The sequence below is a fragment of the Vombatus ursinus genome, unplaced genomic scaffold (assembly GCF_900497805.2).
Source record: "Vombatus ursinus unplaced genomic scaffold, bare-nosed wombat genome assembly UNPS02014863.1, whole genome shotgun sequence".
Classification (NCBI taxonomy): domain Eukaryota; kingdom Metazoa; phylum Chordata; class Mammalia; order Diprotodontia; family Vombatidae; genus Vombatus; species Vombatus ursinus.
Window position 1 is genome coordinate 38891955 of NW_020954641.1, and position 17404 is coordinate 38909358.

Consider the following 17404-nt stretch of genomic DNA (forward strand, 5'->3'; position numbering starts at 1 on the left):
AAAAGTAGTTGTAGCAGCCACCCCTCTGAGAATGATGCCTGCTAGCAGATTGGGGGGATAAGTAAATGGGTAGGAGGTGGGAGATACAAGATCTACTATGTAGGTATTTTTAAAAAATTTTTATTTTTTTCAATCAGCAAAAATGGAGCCTCTCACCCTTCCACCTAACCCCCTCCCAACTTGAAAATAAAAGGCAAACAAAACCCCATTACAATCAAAACAAACTCCCGTGTTGGCCTTTTTTAAAAAATTTCTCTCATTTTTCACTATGAGCTCTTCCCCTCTCTATCAGGAGATGTGTAGCATAGTTCATCATTAGCCCTCAGAAATCTCATTTGGTCATTGGTCATAGTTGGTCATCAGTTCATGATGAGAGTTCCTAATTCTTTCACGGTTGTCTGCCTTTACTATGTAGATCTCATTGTACAATATGTTTCCTGGTTCTGCTCACTTCATTTTGCATCATCCATTCATGTAAGTCTTCTTAGGTTTCTCTAATACCATCACCTTCATCATTTCTTAGAACAGAAGTATTCCATCACATTTCTGTACCCTAAACTGTCAATCTATATCTCAATTTATGGGCAGCCTCTCAGATTCCATTCTTTGCAACCTCAAAAGAGTCATAAATATTTTTGTATATCCTGAGAGTTTGTTTTTCTTAGTACTAATCCCTCTCTTAATGTATTCTTTCTCTAATTCCCTCTCCCCTCTTCACTTTCCCTCCTATTTCTCTGAAAGAAATGTATCTCTGTACCCAGCTCTGTGTGTGTGTGTGTGTGTGTTCTTCCTTCCTTTAACCAATTCAAATGAGAGTGAAGTTGAAGTGTCAGCTGCTCCCCTCCACCTCCTTCTCCCTGTTTGTATAGACATCTACTTGTGCATATTAATTATATGAGATAATTTTTCCTAACCTCTGTTGCCCTTCCTCCCACCCAACATACTCCTCTTCCCCTCTCTTTTCATTCTTCTCTTAAGATCATCAGGAGACAACAGAACCACCCCCAGATCTAGTCTAATTAGACTCCATGACCTCTTATGATGATAAGGCTCAGAGAAAATACATGTATCATATCCTTATATTAGAATGCAAGCAGTTTGTCCTTACTTAGTCAGTTATCACTTCATTCACGTTTACCTTATTATGTTTCTTCTGACTTTGAACTTCCACGTTTCTACCTATCTGTGCTCTTTTCATCAGGAATACTTGAAAGTCCTCTATTTCATTAAAGGTGCCTTTTTCCCCTGTAGTATCATACTCAATTTTGCTGGGTAAGTTTTTCTTGGCTATAAGCCCTTTGCCTTCTGTGAAATCATATTCAGGTTTTCCACTCCTTTATAGTGGTAGCTGCTAAATCGTGTGTGATACTGACTGTGGTTTCTTAGTACTTGAATTCTTGTCTTCTAGCTGCTTGTGGTATTTTTTCTTTGACATGGAAGCTCTAGATTTTGTCAGTGATGTCCCTAGGTGTTTTTATTTAGTGTTTCTTTCAGAAGGTCACTGGTGGATTCTTCCTATTTCCACTTCTCCCTCTGGTTCCAAAAGATCTGGGCAGTTTTCTTTTTAAGATTTCTTGAAATAGAATGTCTAGCATCTTTTGTAGTTGTTGTTGTCATGACATTCAGGTAGTCCAGTAATTCTTAGTTGATTTTTTTTCTCCTTAATCTTTTTCCAGGTCAGTTGTTTGTGCTTTGAGATACCTTACATCATCTCCTATTTTTATCAGTCTTTTTCTTTCTTTTTTTTTTTAGGCAGTTGGGTTTACGTGACTTGCCCAGGGTCACACAGCTAGCAAGTGTCAAGCGTTTGGTCTGATGCCAGATTTGAACTCAGGTCCTCCTGACCTTAGGGCTGGTGCTCCATCCACTGCGCCACCTAGCTGCCCCTTGACTTTGTTTTAATATTCCTTGTTGTCTCAAGGAGTCACTGGCTTCTATCTGGTCCATTCTAATTTTCAGGAAATTTGGGGCAGCTATGTGGCGCAGTGGATAGGTCACTGGTCCTGGAGTCAGGAAGACCTGAGTTCAAATCCAGTCTCAGACACATAACACTCACTAGCTGTGTGACCCTGGGCAAGTCACTTAACCCCATTACCTCACAAAAATAAATAAAATAATTTTCAGGAAGTTTGTTGCTTGGGCCAGGTTTTGTATCTCGTGTCAAGTTGTTAATTCTGTTTCCAATTCTTTCTTTTGTAGCTCTCATTTCTTGCCCATTTTTTTTTCTCAAGTGCTTTCATTTCATTTATAAAAACACTTTTTTAAACTCTTGCTTCATATCTTCTAGGAATTTTAGTTGAACTTGTACTCAAGCCATATTTTTCTCTGAGGCATTTCTTATAGATGAAGTCATTCTCTTCTGGGTTTGTGTTTTGAGTGTCCCTGCCAGCCTAATAGCTCATTATGATGAAGTTTTCTTTTTTAATTTACCTATTTTATGACTTCAGACTTGATCTTAGGACTGGGCTCTGCCTTAAGTAAGGTCTAAGTTGGTCCTGCTGCCTTTTTTTTTTTCAGGCAATTGGGGTTAAATGACTTGCCCAGAGTCACACAGCTAGTAAGTGTCAAGTGTTTTGGTCTGAGGCTAGATTTGAACGCAGGTACTCCTGACTTCAGGGCCGGTGCTCTATCCGCTCTGCCACCTAGCTGCACTTCTTCTGCTGCTTTGAGTGTTGTATTTTTCCAGGATCTCTGGAACCGGCTGATGGACTACAAGCTTTAAGTGCTCCCAAAGTTATCTGATACAGGGCAAGTCTGATTCTTGCCCCCCCCCCACCCTTTTCCCACTCTGATCTGAACACTGCAAGATCTTGACCTAGATTTCATTCCGAACAAGAGAATGCTGATTAACTTAGCCCTTATTGGCCAGATACAAAGTTCTGCTGGTTCATAGTGATAGAATCATAGCTTCTTTGGTCCAGAATTCCAGCCATGGTTATTTCTCTTCAGGCTGGGCTAGATGCTGAAACTGAGATCCTGCTCTGCCCCTGGGGTCCAAGGCTCCCTCCCCAGAAACATCACCTATGCAGGTCTTCTTCTCAGTCCATAGTCTGGATCCATGACCCAGAATTAGGTAGTGAGCAACAAAATAACAATTTGGCACTTGGCCACATCACAGTACCCTGATGCAGGTCTGGGACCTCCTCTTCCCCTGATTATACAGCCTCTCCTTGGACACTGAAGTAATCTACTTGCTGTTAGAGTGTTCTGATCATGTCTTCTGTGTCAGCAGACCTCTCTGTCTGTCTCCCTGTACTGACCTGGGCTGGACAAAGGACTCACTCTGACATTTTTTTCTGAATTTCCCCTTCAGGATTAGGTCTGCTGCATTTTCTAGGTCTTTTTGGAGTTTTGTGGATGGGAACTTGCTGCATTTCTCATTGCTAGTCTCCTACAGAGGCATTTAAAAAAAACTGGAAGTAAACAGTAGTGAGTCAACTCTTTGAATTTTTGTGAAAGGGCCCTTGGTGCTGCTGAGGGGCCCTCTGAATCTAGGGTTTCCATGCTGTCAAAGTCTAACAAACTCATATACAAGAGAGCAGTAGGTTGCCATGTGGGGGCAGCTGGGAATGGGGGATGGAACAGGGGTGGTGTCTCATGCTAACCAACTGTCAAGGTTTATTTGTCTTTGTGAATAGGAATATATTTTGTGTCTTGAAAAATGAGGTTAATAACAACGGAATATATTTGCATACATGGGTATCTATGTGTGTATGTATGTATATATACACACATACATACATAAATATACACCATGTATATGTTTTTGTATGTAAAATTAAAAGACAACAACATTAGTTTTGTTTTCCTGAATTTTATGAATAAAAAGGCAAGGCTGGTATATTTTTTACTATTTTCACATACACTGACCTATATGCCTCTGTATTTATATGTATAAATAGGATCAGAATAATGAAGGATACTGGAGCATTTCGAGGACTGTCTCTCAGAACAATATTATAGGTTTTTTAAAGTACCAAAATGAGGTCCTCTAATAAGTTTGTAGTGCTGTGATACCCACCTTGGACCAGTCTTAAGGTCTACCTAAGTAAACTAAGATTTATGCTACAATGCTTGTTAAAGCAAGCTTTTACTGTAGCAAATAATATCATCCCAGAATAGTACATACGCTTCCTTCATTGAACACAGCCCAACCCGTTGGGGTATTTCAAATAAAATTCTACATTCAGACTCAAAAAGAAGAAAGAATAATAAACATTCTGCCTTGAAAATGGATGGGGGTTTTGTAGCTTTATTTTGAAAGCCTCATCAGGCAGCTAGATGGTGCGGTGGAGGGAGTACCAGACCTGGAATGAGAAAGACCTGAGCTCAAATTCAGCCTCAGACACTTACTGATGGAGTGGCCCTGGGCAAGTCACTTAATTTGTTCAATTGAAAAATGAGCATAGTTATAGCACCTACCTCCCAGGGTTGTTGTGAGGATAATATATCTCAAGATGAGATAATATTTATCAAGTGCTTAGCCCAATGCCTGGCACATAGTGGGTGCCTAATAAATAGATGTTTGTCTCCTTCCTGTTAATCTGTATGAATCCATTATCTGGCAGTGGTAGGTATTTTTTGGTGCCAGACCATCAAGTTTAAGAAGTATGCTAGTGAGCCACATTTCATATTTTTTTCCATTTTCTAATTCTTGGTAACCTTTCCTAGATCATCAGACTTTTTTTTTCTGAGTAGCATGGTTTTGTGGCATTTAACTAATGATAGTCCTAAAGTCCTAAAATGGCAGGATGAGTTCAGTCAAAGATGTTCATTTCTCCTGGTATCCCAAGAGGAGAGAATGAACTCAGCTCTACCAAGTGCTACTATGTATATATTGGGCCCTAATCCCCACATAAGCGCAGCTTACTTGGGTTTACTTACCCTGGAAAAAAATGGGCAATATGAACAAAGAAGTTTCCACATATATTTTGTGGTAATAGTCATTGCCATTTTAAAGATCTTGACCTACTTTTTGTTAAATGTTGGTGTCTTAAGTCATCACAGACATTTATTTTAAAACTGCAGTATATGTGTTCAAATGTGGGGCTTCATCTTTGCTATAGAAGGGTCAAGTAGAGTTTACTAAGAAAATGAGATTTTTTTTTTCGGTTAGTTCCTACCTCTCTCCAATCAGTCTTCTGTTTAAAAGATTTTCTGAGCCATTAGATTCTCCCTTTCCTTAGCAACAGAGAAGGTGGGACTGCCACAAATCTCCACATAATAGCCGGCTTACATTTTTCGTGGTAAATCCTTGATAATAGTAATAATATAAAATAAGACCTCTGGCATATTGGGTAGATCTTTGATAGAGGATTTACAGAAAGACAGGTACAAGAATGCCTGGAATAAGCTGTGTAGAAGTGTTGTGATCTGTGCTGGCAGAAGGACTTCCTGCACAGTTGAGGTATAGTTAAAAGAATGTTGGTTCTAAAGACCTGACTTCAAATCCCACCTCTGACCTGAGTGACCTTGGGCAAGTCCCTTAACTTTTGAAGAAAGTTAAGGTTTCCTAATCTGTAAAATACGGGGGTTGGGCCAGATTGTTTCTTGAGGTCCCTTCTTCCTCTAGATCTGTGATCCTATGAGATCATGGATCCACCAAAGTGGAAGGAAAAAAAAGATACTTAGCCTGAAGAGAAGATGGAGCGGGAGAGGGTTTGGGGTTGGAAATGGGAGGTATCTTCAAATAAGTGGAAGGATGTCACATGGAAGAGGGTTAAGACCTGCTCTGCTTGGCCCCAAAGGGCTGGACTAAGCAATGAGTGTAAGTTGCAACAAGTCAGATTTGGGCTGAATGTCAGGAAAAATTTCCTTGCGATTAGAGCTATCCAAAAGAAGGATGAATTTCCTCCAGAGCTAGTGGGTTCTGCATCACTGCAGGTCTTCCAAGCACAGGCTGGATAACCCTTGTGATGGATGTTATAGAAGAGACTCCTCTGGGTGTAGCTTGACCCATATGGCCTCTGAGGTTTCTTCCCAGTCTGAGATTCTGTAATACATAGCATTTTATTGAGGACACCCATAGAACAAATGTCCTGGAAAGCTGCATTTTTACTATGTAAACATAATACTCTGGAAGGCAAATATTCCCCTAACCTCATGGGAAAGAGGATTTATGTAGTTGGATGAAATGTTTTTCCTTCCTGAGTATGTGATTCTGCTTAGCTCTAATGTAGAACCTCCTGATTGGAAAAGTGGTAGTGAATAGCACAAAAGAGACAAGACCCACAGACTTTTCCTAAAAGCGTTCGAGATGGTTTTTCATACAGGTATAGTTTCCTATGGTAAGCCACATGTGAAATTACCAGATTTAAAAGGCAGAGGAGTGAAAATGCATTTTACCAAATAAATCGCTGAAATGGCTAAATATTAATGAAAATGGATTTACATATACACTTTTCTCAAGAAAGCATCTGTTACATGTCGCTGACCACACTGGCTGCTTGCCAGGGCAGGAACAAAGATGGAGAGCAATCTTTCATTATTTCGGTTTGTTCTGTCAGGTTGTATGGCTTCTGTGCTAACACTAGAACTAAATAGACCTGAGAGTATGTGTCTCCCCTTTGAAGTGAAGTCAGCTCTCTTAAATGAAAAGTGCAGGAGAGGGGAAAGCAGCACACCTGGGGAGAAAGAGAGCCATTCAGTTTTGGAGTGAGCTATAGTACTTTGGGCAAGGTATTCCGTCTTGCTGGGCCTCATCTGTGAAATGGGAATCATTAATATTTATATTTTCATTGTGAGAAAATAGCTGTATAAACGGTAAGGTATTGCAGAAAAGGAAACCATTATTGGTGGTGGTGGTGGTGGTGGTGGTGGTGGTGGTGGTGGTGATGATGATGGTAACTGTTGTTGTTGTTATCATCGTCATCATTTCCTGAAACTTTCTTTTTTTTTTTCCTTAACCCACAGCTCGAAAGACAAAGAAGAAAATTAAAGGAATTCAGCAACCCAATCCAACAGCAACAAGAGAGAATTCTGAAAGTCCTGTCAACAAAACAATGGTTCCTGCATCATTGCCACAGCTCACACCAACACTCGTGTCACTGCTGGAGGTCATTGAGCCAGAGGTGTTATATTCAGGATATGATAGTTCGATACCTGATAGCACTTGGAGGATCATGTCGACACTTAACATGTTAGGAGGACGGCAAGTGATTGCAGCAGTGAAATGGGCAAAGGCAATACCAGGTAAGAGGACAGGATGTTCTGTGGACCAATAGATAGCTTGATCTGTAAATCTATATCTGTAGATATAGATGGATCAGTTGATTGATATATAAAGATAGATATATTTTAGTCATTTCAGGTTTCAGTCATTTCCAACTCTTTATGACCCCGTTTGGGGTTTTCTTGGCAGAGATACTGGAGTGGCTTGCGATTTCCTTCTCCAGCTCATTTTACACACGAGGAAACTGAGGCAAACAGGTTTAAGTGACTTAGCTTGATCTGTAGAGAAAGATAGATAAAATAGCCTTTTCTTTTTTGAAAGAAAATATTTGTACCCAATGCTTGAGGGTTTTGTGGGGAAATCACACATTTTAACCCCTTTCTCAACCTAGATATAAAAGGCAGCTAGGTAGCACAGTGGATAGAGTACTTGACTTAGAGTCAGAAAGAGCTGAGTTCAAATCCTACCTCAGATACTTATTAGCTGTGTGACCCAGAACAACCATTTGACCTCTTCTAGCCTTAGTTTTCCCATCTGTAACATGGGGATGATAATAAACGCTCACACGGTTGTTATGAGAATTCAGTGAGTTAACATTCACAAAATGCTTTGCGAACTTTAAAGTTCTGCATAAATAATCTAAGATTAGAGGTTCCCTTTTTTGCTTTTTCCCTTCTTATATTCTTTCTAGTTGTAGAAAATGAACCAAGTCTTTATCCAGACATAGCAGGGAACAAAAGATGTCCACCCTATATTATTGGCCTCTCCCTCATACTGTTCTCTCACTCCATCAGGTTACCCCAGGCAGTGTTCAAGGGAGCAAGATTGTGTGTATCTAGAAAAATTTATTTTTATTCCATGAGAGAATACAGAGTGGTCAGTCATTGTTTATGGTCTCAGAGAGGCAACATGTCATAATGGATAGAGTACTTAACCTAGAGGTCAGAAAAACAGAGTTCAAGTCTTGTTCCTGTTACACAGTCATTCTTGCCTCTGTGACTCTGGGCAAATCATTTCATCGCTTAGAGGTCCCCAGGCAACACTGTAAGCTATAGATATGTTAGTGATCTGTGCTTGTAAAAGGAGTTTCCATCCTGGGAGTTCTCCATCCCTGTGAAATCACAGGTCCAGATGAGTTATGCCCTTATGTGTACTTTTTCTACAAGAAGAAAATTAAAAGATGATTTTTTTTAATCCTTAAATTATTTGGATGAAAGGTGATTGGAAAGGGACCACAAATGTGGTGGGATAAATATTTAGAAGTTAAAATGCATCTTTCATAAGCATGGGGTTGGAGGGGTAGAAGGCTGGGGGCAAGAGTTAGACCTGAGTGTGACAGATCAGTAATTCAAAGGTTATGCTGTTGAATATTTAATTTTTTCCTACTTCTGCTACTGTGCAACCTTAATGAAGTCCCCTAACCTCTCAATGCTCTAGGTAACTCTTTAGGAATATAAATTTCAGAGAAGGTGCCAACTTGCATTAGTAGAGGGAGTTTCCTTATCTAGGAATTTCCTCTACCAATGAAATCCTATACCTCTTCCGCTGTTGCCTGTAATTAAGTGGTGATCATAGCTGGGCATCATGAGAGGTTTTTTTCTATGGACACCAAAGCTATCATTTGGTCACTTTGATTTGGTCTTACTTTAGGTTTCAGAAACTTACACCTGGATGACCAAATGACCCTGCTGCAGTACTCCTGGATGTTCCTGATGTCTTTTGCACTAGGATGGAGATCATACAAACAATCGAGTGGCAGCCTGCTGTGTTTCGCTCCTGATCTGGTTATTAATGAGTAAGTGGTCTATGAGGAATATTTACCTGCCGTCATTTTGAACAAGCTTCATTTTTCTAGTAATAGGTAGTATTGTGATGGTCTGTGCTAGTGAGTGAAAGAGAAGTGTGCAAAACACCAGAGAGCTCGGAAGGCTTGATTCTGGTTGGTCAGCAGTGACCAAGAGGGAAGAAATGTGGGGCATTTATTCCTTCTAACTGGGTATATTCTAGAAGGTGTCTTTGGCTCGTGGAGGCTCATTGGGTCAGTGTGAGTCTAGTGAGGATAATCGAAGGACATCTTTGAGGTCAAAGCACAGTATTCAGCTTCTGTGTTCATATAAAATTGAAATAACATCCTTGATGTAGTCAGAATACAGCAAAACTCTGAAGGGAGAAGAACCTTTGATTTTGATCATATTCCGCACTACATTGTTATTAATGGCCATATGTGCTAGGAAGGTAATAGAGATGACGTTGGAAGGGATAGATAAAGTCAGATGACAGGATCTAAATGGGATTTCATGGGAGTAAATATATAGATCTGTATAAGTAAAGAATGGGGAGGGAAGGAACAAGCATTTATTTTGTACCTACTTGATCCCCATTTTACAGTTGTGGAAACTGAGATAGACAGGTTAAATGATTTGCTCAGGCCCATACAGCTAATAAGTGTCTGGTGCTGGATTTGAACTCAGGTCTTTATGACTTCAGGCTGAACACTCTATCCACTGTGCCTTCCAGCTGGGGAAGATGGGACTAAATGACAGTTGATTTGGAGGTAGGAGGAAGGAAGGCTCAAGGGTGTTAAACAACAGGAAAGTTGATAAGCTTTTACCTTGACACCATTGAAGCTCACTGCACTCCCAGAAATCATGTGCCCCATCAAGGGATCCTAGTTCCACTGTAGCCAATCTTTGGTTTTAGGCCCAGTTCTGGGTCGGTGGAAACTGGAACTAATGAGGGTGATGGAGGCAGATTTGAGCTCACTACCAGGAAGGATTTTCTCATCACTTAGATACTATTTGAAAAATGAAATGGATGCATCTGTAGTAGTTAGTGAGCAACTTTGTCACTGGAGGGGTTTGAGTAGAAACTGGATGACTGAAGTTATAGATGCTCTGCAAGGAATTTCATCTGATGATCTGGTCCTGCAGTAGATAGAGAGCACTTGGCCTGGAATCAGGAAGACATAAAATCAAATCTGGCATTAAGACACTTACTAACTGTATGACCCTGGGCAAGTCACTTAACCTGTTTGCTTCAGTTTCCTCAGTTGTAAAGTGGGGATAATAATAGCACTTACCTCCCAGGATTGTTGTGAAGATCAAATGAGATATTAAATAGTAAATAGTAATAATAGTAACAATAGTAAAAATAGATAGTAAATTGCCTAACACAATATCTGGCACATAGTACATGCTATAGAAATGCTTATTCCCTTCTCCCTCAATCCCTTACTTCTTTAACACATGGAAATTTATACTTCCTTCTGATTCTTGAAATGCAATGGAAACAAAGTCTGGAGGGTTTAAAAAAGCTGTAGAAAGTCTAGTAGGTGCATCCCTTCTAGTTGTTCTTTTTGAATTATCTCTCTTTTTTTAACATTATGGTCTTTATCTTAATAAATAGCAAAAAGTAAAAGGTTTTAGATGTTCTGTGTAATATAAGCCCTCCTATCCAAAGTGTGTGTATATACATATGGGCTGGGAAAAGGGGAAGGGACAGAGGGAAAAGAATCAGAGATTTGGGGAAAGAAAGTGTCAATCCTGGGTGGCATCATATATTTATATCTCCAATTTGACTGAAGAAGAATTTATTAAATACCTATTGTATGCAAGGAAAGCTTTGTGATTTTGGTAGCTGCATGAAGGATGAATTGGGGAGGGGAGAGATAGTTAGGAGGCTGTAATGAGGGACTGAACTGAGGTGGTGGTTGTGAGAGTGGGTGGACAAGGAAAGATATGAAATATGTTGCAAAAAAATAAAATAAAAGGTAGAATGGGAAGGGAATGAGCATTTATATAGCACCTACTACATTCCAGGCAGTGTGCTAAGCATTTTACAAATATCTTATTTGATCCTCACAACAGTCTTATGAGGTGGTACTGTTATTATCCTCATTACAGTTGAGGAAACTAAGGCAAATGGAGGTTAAATTATTTACCCAGAGTCACACAGCTGATAAGTCTCAGAAACTGGGTTTGAACTCAGGTCTTCCTGACTCCGGGTCCTGCTCTTTGTCCACTGCACCACTCAGCTGCCAAGACATGACTTATCTAATAATCAGCAATGGTGAAATAAAGGAGAAGGGTCCAAGATGACTCTTGAGATTTCAAACCTGGGTAACTTGGAAGATACTAGTTCCATCCTCAAAAAGTTCAGAAGTTTGGAGGAGGGATTAAAGAGAAGATGATGCATCAGTTTTGAATAATGATGAGTTTGAGGTGTGGTAGAACATCCAGGTAGGGATATCCATCAGGAAGGTAGAGATATGAGACTGAAGTGTAGGGAGAGACTGAGCTAGATGTATAGATTTGAGAATTATCAATATAAAGGAAGTAACTGAACCCATGGAAGAGGATGAGATTACTGAGGAAGAGAGTATAGAGAATGAACATAGTCTTGGGGAACACTCACACTGCAGAGCTAAGAAATGATGACAGTGATAATACCACCATTTGTTTAAAGTTTACAAAGCACTCTGCATGTGTCGATCTGGGTTCAGGTTCAGAACAACCTATTAAGGTACATATAACAGGTATTATTATTCCCATTTTACAGATGGACAAATAAGGGCTTAGATTAAATAACTTGCACTTGATCAAATATAAGGGAAATCAGGAGAGAGAAGAGTCACAGAAGCCATGAGAGGAGAAAGTATCTAGGAGGAGAGAATGAATGATCACCATTGTTGTGAAGGTTTCAGTGAGGTCAGAGAGAATGGGGGCTGAAAGAATACTATGAATTTATCAATGAAGAGATCACTGGCAACCTTTCAGTTGGAGTCAGAAAGCAGATTGTAGGGGCTGAGGAGTGAATGGGTGGTGAAGAAGCTAGAAAGGACAGATACTAGTTTAGCATTGGAAAGAAGACATTTTGGATGATAGCTTGAAAGAATGGCAGGACAGGAGAAGAACGGTTTTTGGGGGGTTGTGGGGGCTTGGGGGGGGCTAGGGACATATGTATAAGCAGCTAGGGAGGAGCCAGTATATTGGTAAATAATTGGGGATAAGAGAGAATGATCAGTGGTAGGGCAGACTACAGGGTTTCTTTACTTTTGTTGTGTCATGGACCTTTTTGAAAGTCGATGAAGCCTATGAACCCCTTTTCAGAATGTTTTTAACTGCATAAAATAAAATACACAGGATTACAAAGAAAACTTAGTTATCAAAATATTTTAAAAACAAATCCGTGGAGTCTACATTAAGAACCTCCTGACCTAGAAGAAAGAGGAGATAATGAGATCAAGGATGCAAATAGAAGAGTTTGCTTAGAGACAGGGCCTGCCCAGGAATTCACAGGATGGAGCACTTCAGTGCATGAAAAGCTGGGCCCTAGGACAAGATGAGCTCCCAGACCCATACTAGGACTTTGTGCGGTCTGTAGGAACGGGTATCAACTGGCAGTTTCATCGCCCACTACCTCGGCCAACTACCCAATTCAGAGGGGAGGACCTACACCTAGGAGTAGCATTTGGGGTGAAGAGCCATAGGCTGTGTACTGAGCAAGTTCAGAAATAAGTAGCGCTATGTGGCTCTGACTCCAGAAGCAGAACAGGGTTTCAGTTCCAGCCTCTAGCTTGATTTGAAGCCTGCAAAGGAACAACCAGGGCAAGAATCCCAAACCAAAGGAAATTTTGCAGTTCTTTCACCCTGAACCAGCCAGTCTTGGATCCCAGCTGACTGATACTGGCTAAATCCAGCAAAAGTCTGCTGTTGCTCAGATCCACATCCAGGACAGGAACTTACAGAGGTTGGGGTGGGGGTGTGGTAAGAATCAGATGTTACCCTGGCTCAGACTACTTTGGGAATCAACAAAAGCTTGCAGAGCTCCAGCCTGTCCCTGAGATACTAAAAAAAAAAAAAAAAATACAACACCCAAGAAAGCAGCAGCAGGACCAGCCCATAACTCCCCTCCAGAAGTACACAGAGCCCAGTCCTGGCAGCAAGTCTAAAGTCAGGAAGTAATCTGGAAGAATGAGCAATCAAAGGAAAATAATAATCCTACCATAAAAAGTTATTATGATGACAGGGATGCTCCAGGACAAACTCAGAAGAAGAGAATGGCTCCAAAACATCTACAAGCAAAGACTTAAAGAAAAACACAGCTGGGGTACAAATTCTACTAGAATTCTAGGGAGATATGAATTAAGAGTTACTGGCATTTTTTTAAGAGTTAAAAGTATCTTTTTTATAAATGAAATAAGAGTGCTTGAAGAAAAAATTAGAAAGGGAATTAACAGCTTAGTGCACAAGGTATAAAACCTTGCCCAAGCAAAAACTCCCTGAAGATTAGAATGAACCAAATGGAAGCCAATGATTCCATGAAACATCAAGAATTATTGAAAACAAAGTCAAAAGACTGAAGGAAATAAAACAGAAGAAAACATAAGGTATCTCAAAGCAAAAATAACTGACCTGGAAAACATGATTGAGAAAAAAAAGTTAAGAATTGATGAACTACCTGAAAGTTATGACCAGAAGAAAAAATGTTTTAGCATATTTCAAGAAATCACAAAAGAAAACTGCTCAGATGGCTTAGAATCATAGGACAAAGTGGATATAGAAAGAATCTACCAGTCATCTCTGGAAAGAAATCCCAAAATGAAAATTCCCAGGAACAAAACATTATAGCCAAAATCCAGAACTTTCAGGTCAAAGAAAAAAAAAAACTATAAGCAGCCAGAATAACAACTCAAGTACCAGGGAGCTTTATTCAGGATTACACAGGATTTAGCAGCCACCACGATGAAAGAATAGAGAGTTTGGAATTAATATTTAGGAAGGTAAAGGATATGGACTTGTAGCCAAGAATAATTTCCTCAGCAAAACTGATAGTAGTGCTACAAGGGGAAAATGGACATTTAATGAAGGAGAATTTCCAAGCATTCCTGATGAAAAAACCAGAGCTGTGTAGAAAATTGAAGGTTAATACAAGAGTTAATGAAAACAAAAAGATAAACACAAATAATCATAAGAAATTAAAGAAGGATAAATGCCTTCTATTTTTAATATGTAGAGATGATAATGTGTGTCCTCTCTAAGCCCTATCAGAAAAGTTAGGGAGAATTTTTTTTTAATCTCAAATAATCAGGGTATGCAAAAAGTCTATACAAACAAAGAAGAACATGGAGAGTGGCTGATGCTTCAATCTGATTCTCATCTGAGCTGATCAAGGGAGGGAAGAATACACACAAAGACACACAACACAAACACACACACTATTGGGTACAGCAACATATTTCAGCAGAGAGGAAAATGGGAAAAGAGAGGATGGGGAATTAGAGAGAGGGCAAATTAAAGGAGTAATTAGTCCTAAACACAACAAAGTCTAAGGATGTACAAAAATGTTTATAGCTTTTTTGAGGTGGCTTAATGCTTAACACAGTGCCTGACATATTGTGGGTGTTTAATACATATTTGTTGACTGACTGGCAAAGAATGGAAATTTGAGGGAGTGCCCTGCACCAACTGGGAAATGGCTGAACAAGTTAGATATCATAGAATATTATAAGCAATGATGACGGAAATGGTTTCAGAGAACCCTGGAAAGATATAGATATATGTGTTTATATGTATATATATGTATATATATATATATATATATATTAGTTTATATATATATATATAAACTAATACAGGCTGAAGTCAACAGAACCAGGAGAGCAGGAGAATAGTTTATACAATGACAACAATATTTTAAAGACAAACAACTTTGAAAGTTGTGTGAACTCTGATCACCATAATAACCGACCATAATTCCAGAGGACAGATGCTGAAACATGCTATCCAAATCCTGAGACTAAGAGTGTGGAAATTATATTTTTATACACATACATGTTTATATTTTTTCTTTTGGATGTGGCCAAATACATACATACATATATGTGTTAATTTATATGTGTATATATGTGTGTGTGTATCCAATGAAAGAAAATTTGGGGGAAACTTTTTTTCTTATCTAGCAAATAAGAGATCATCTAGTGAAACCTCCTGAATTTCATAGATGGCATAGATGAGGAAACTGAGAACCAATAATATCTGTTATTGCTGAAGGCCACACAGGAAGTAAAAAGTAGAACCAAGACTTGAACCAAGGTCCTCTGACTCCAAATCTAATGCTCTTTCCAATTACCATTCTGTTTCAAATTATACTATAAAGCAGTGATTATTAAAACTTCTTGCACTGGATAAAAAGTAGATCAGTGAAATAGGTTAGATAGCAGTGAACTAGAGTGAGGTTTAGACAGCAGTCTAATATTCAGTATACCTAGGATCATGAAACACTGGGGAATAAATCTATTATTTAATAAAAAAGTATTAGAAAAATTACCAGTTTGGCAAATATATATATACACAGCAGACACCTCACACCATTAATCATAATTCAAATAAATTGGCAATTTAAATATTTTAGTATATCATTAAGTACTAGACGACAAGGGATTGTTACATCTTTTATACCTGTTAAGAACAGAGGAATTCTAAAAAAGCAGTGACTTAGAGGAAATAATAAGAGATAAAATAGGTGTTTGCTTATATAAAAATAAAAACTTTTACATGACACAAAGCAATTTATCCACAGGGAAAAACTGGGGAAAAAAATACTTCATGAAACTACTCTGAAAGCCTGTCATCCATACTTTGTAAGGAATTAAGATAAAGGTAGGCATCATTCTCTGTTCGTTAAGTGGTCAAAAGATATAAACAAACTTATAAAAAAGAAAACATGCACAGCTACATGGAAGAAATAATCAAAATATCTAAGAATCAATTGCAAGTTAAAACAACTTTGAAATTCCTTATAGACTGATTTTATTCATATAGAGAACTTCTAGTGTGGAAATTTCCACCACCAATGCAGATGATCAGCAGTTCTTCTCTATCTTAGAGAACTTAGAGAATTTTCCAGAGTCCTAAGAAATTAAATAACTTGTTCATTTTTTTCTTTTTAAAATTTTATTATTGATTTATTTTGGGGGGGGGGGGTTTTGTTCCAAATTCTATCCCTGCCTTCAGCTCCTCCCCCCACCCATTAAGAAGGCAGGTAATGTGATATTAGTTATCCATGTGAAGTCATGCAAAACCTATTCCTATATCAGTCACATTGCCCAAAAAAAAAAAAAATGAAGAAAGTGAAAAAAACTATACTTCATCTTGCATTCATAGTTCATCATTTCTCTAGAGGCAGATAGCATTATTCATCAGGAGTCCTTTGGAATTGTCTTGGATCACTGTATTGATCAGAATTGCTAAGTCCTCAACAGTTGATCATTGCTACAATATTTTTGTTACTGTGTATCTCCTGGTTTTGCTCACTTTACTCTGCATCAGTTCATGTAGGTCTTCCAAGGTTTTTAACTTGTTTATTTTCACATAGCTGTATGTCTGAGAGGTAGGATTTGAACCCATTTCTGACTCCAGCCCTCTCTCCACTATGCCATCAAATTAGCAAAGATAACAACAACAAAAGGTAAAATTCTTAACTGGTTCTTCTGTGGTAAAAGGAAGCATACTATTATACTGCTCTTAGAGTTCTAGTCTTTTGGGAGAATAATATGAAATTATTCAATAAGAGTTTTGAAAGGTGACTACCATTTGATTCAGTGGGCCCACAACTAGGACCAAACCCAAAGCAGTTATTAATGGGAAAAATACCTAGCTGTACAAAAACATTTCTAGCACCACTGTTCGTAATAGTAAAAAAAACTGGAAGCAAACTAGGTGTCTGTCTACTAGAGATGACTGTATACTAGAGATGACTGAACAAATTATGTTATAATGATTTAATAAAATGCTATTGTAACATAAATAATCAGTTTAAAGAATTCAAAGAAATATGAGACGAATTCCATGAAATGACTTAGAGTAATAATAAAAGAACTAAAAGAATGAGATGTACACCAACAGTTGTGCAGTTAAGTACAATGACAGCAACAAATCCATATTATGTACACAGTAAAGATCAAAAAGGATCAAAAAATAAGGGATTTTCTGGGTATTTCTATGCTAAGGTCAAAAGCAAATTCTTTGTGAGTTCCAGAAGATGTAAAGTGAGTGAAACAGAAGTCTCAAACGAAGGGAAGTTGTTAAAATTGCAGCAGGGGTTTGGGGGACTGTAGGAGAGGATAGGAGAGAGAGAAAGAGCTGAGTTTGATAAGGATGAGAATGTAGAAAAAGATAACAGCAGAGAGGGATTTTTTTTTTTGGCCACCATAGATGGGCAACTGAATGACAA

At 38.7% G+C, this 17404-nt stretch overlaps 1 protein-coding gene across 2 annotated transcripts in view; it reads left to right on the forward strand.

Annotated features, from left to right (window-relative positions):
- The window catches only part of NR3C1 (nuclear receptor subfamily 3 group C member 1), a 135343-nt gene that overhangs the window by 105949 nt on the left and 11990 nt on the right, over positions 1 to 17404 (forward strand). For both annotated transcript variants that reach the window (XM_027841735.1, XM_027841734.1), the window contains exons 5-6: positions 6913 to 7191; positions 8822 to 8966. In XM_027841735.1, coding sequence (XP_027697536.1) covers positions 6913 to 7191; positions 8822 to 8966 — 424 coding nt within the window. The remainder of the gene's footprint in view (positions 1 to 6912; positions 7192 to 8821; positions 8967 to 17404) is intronic.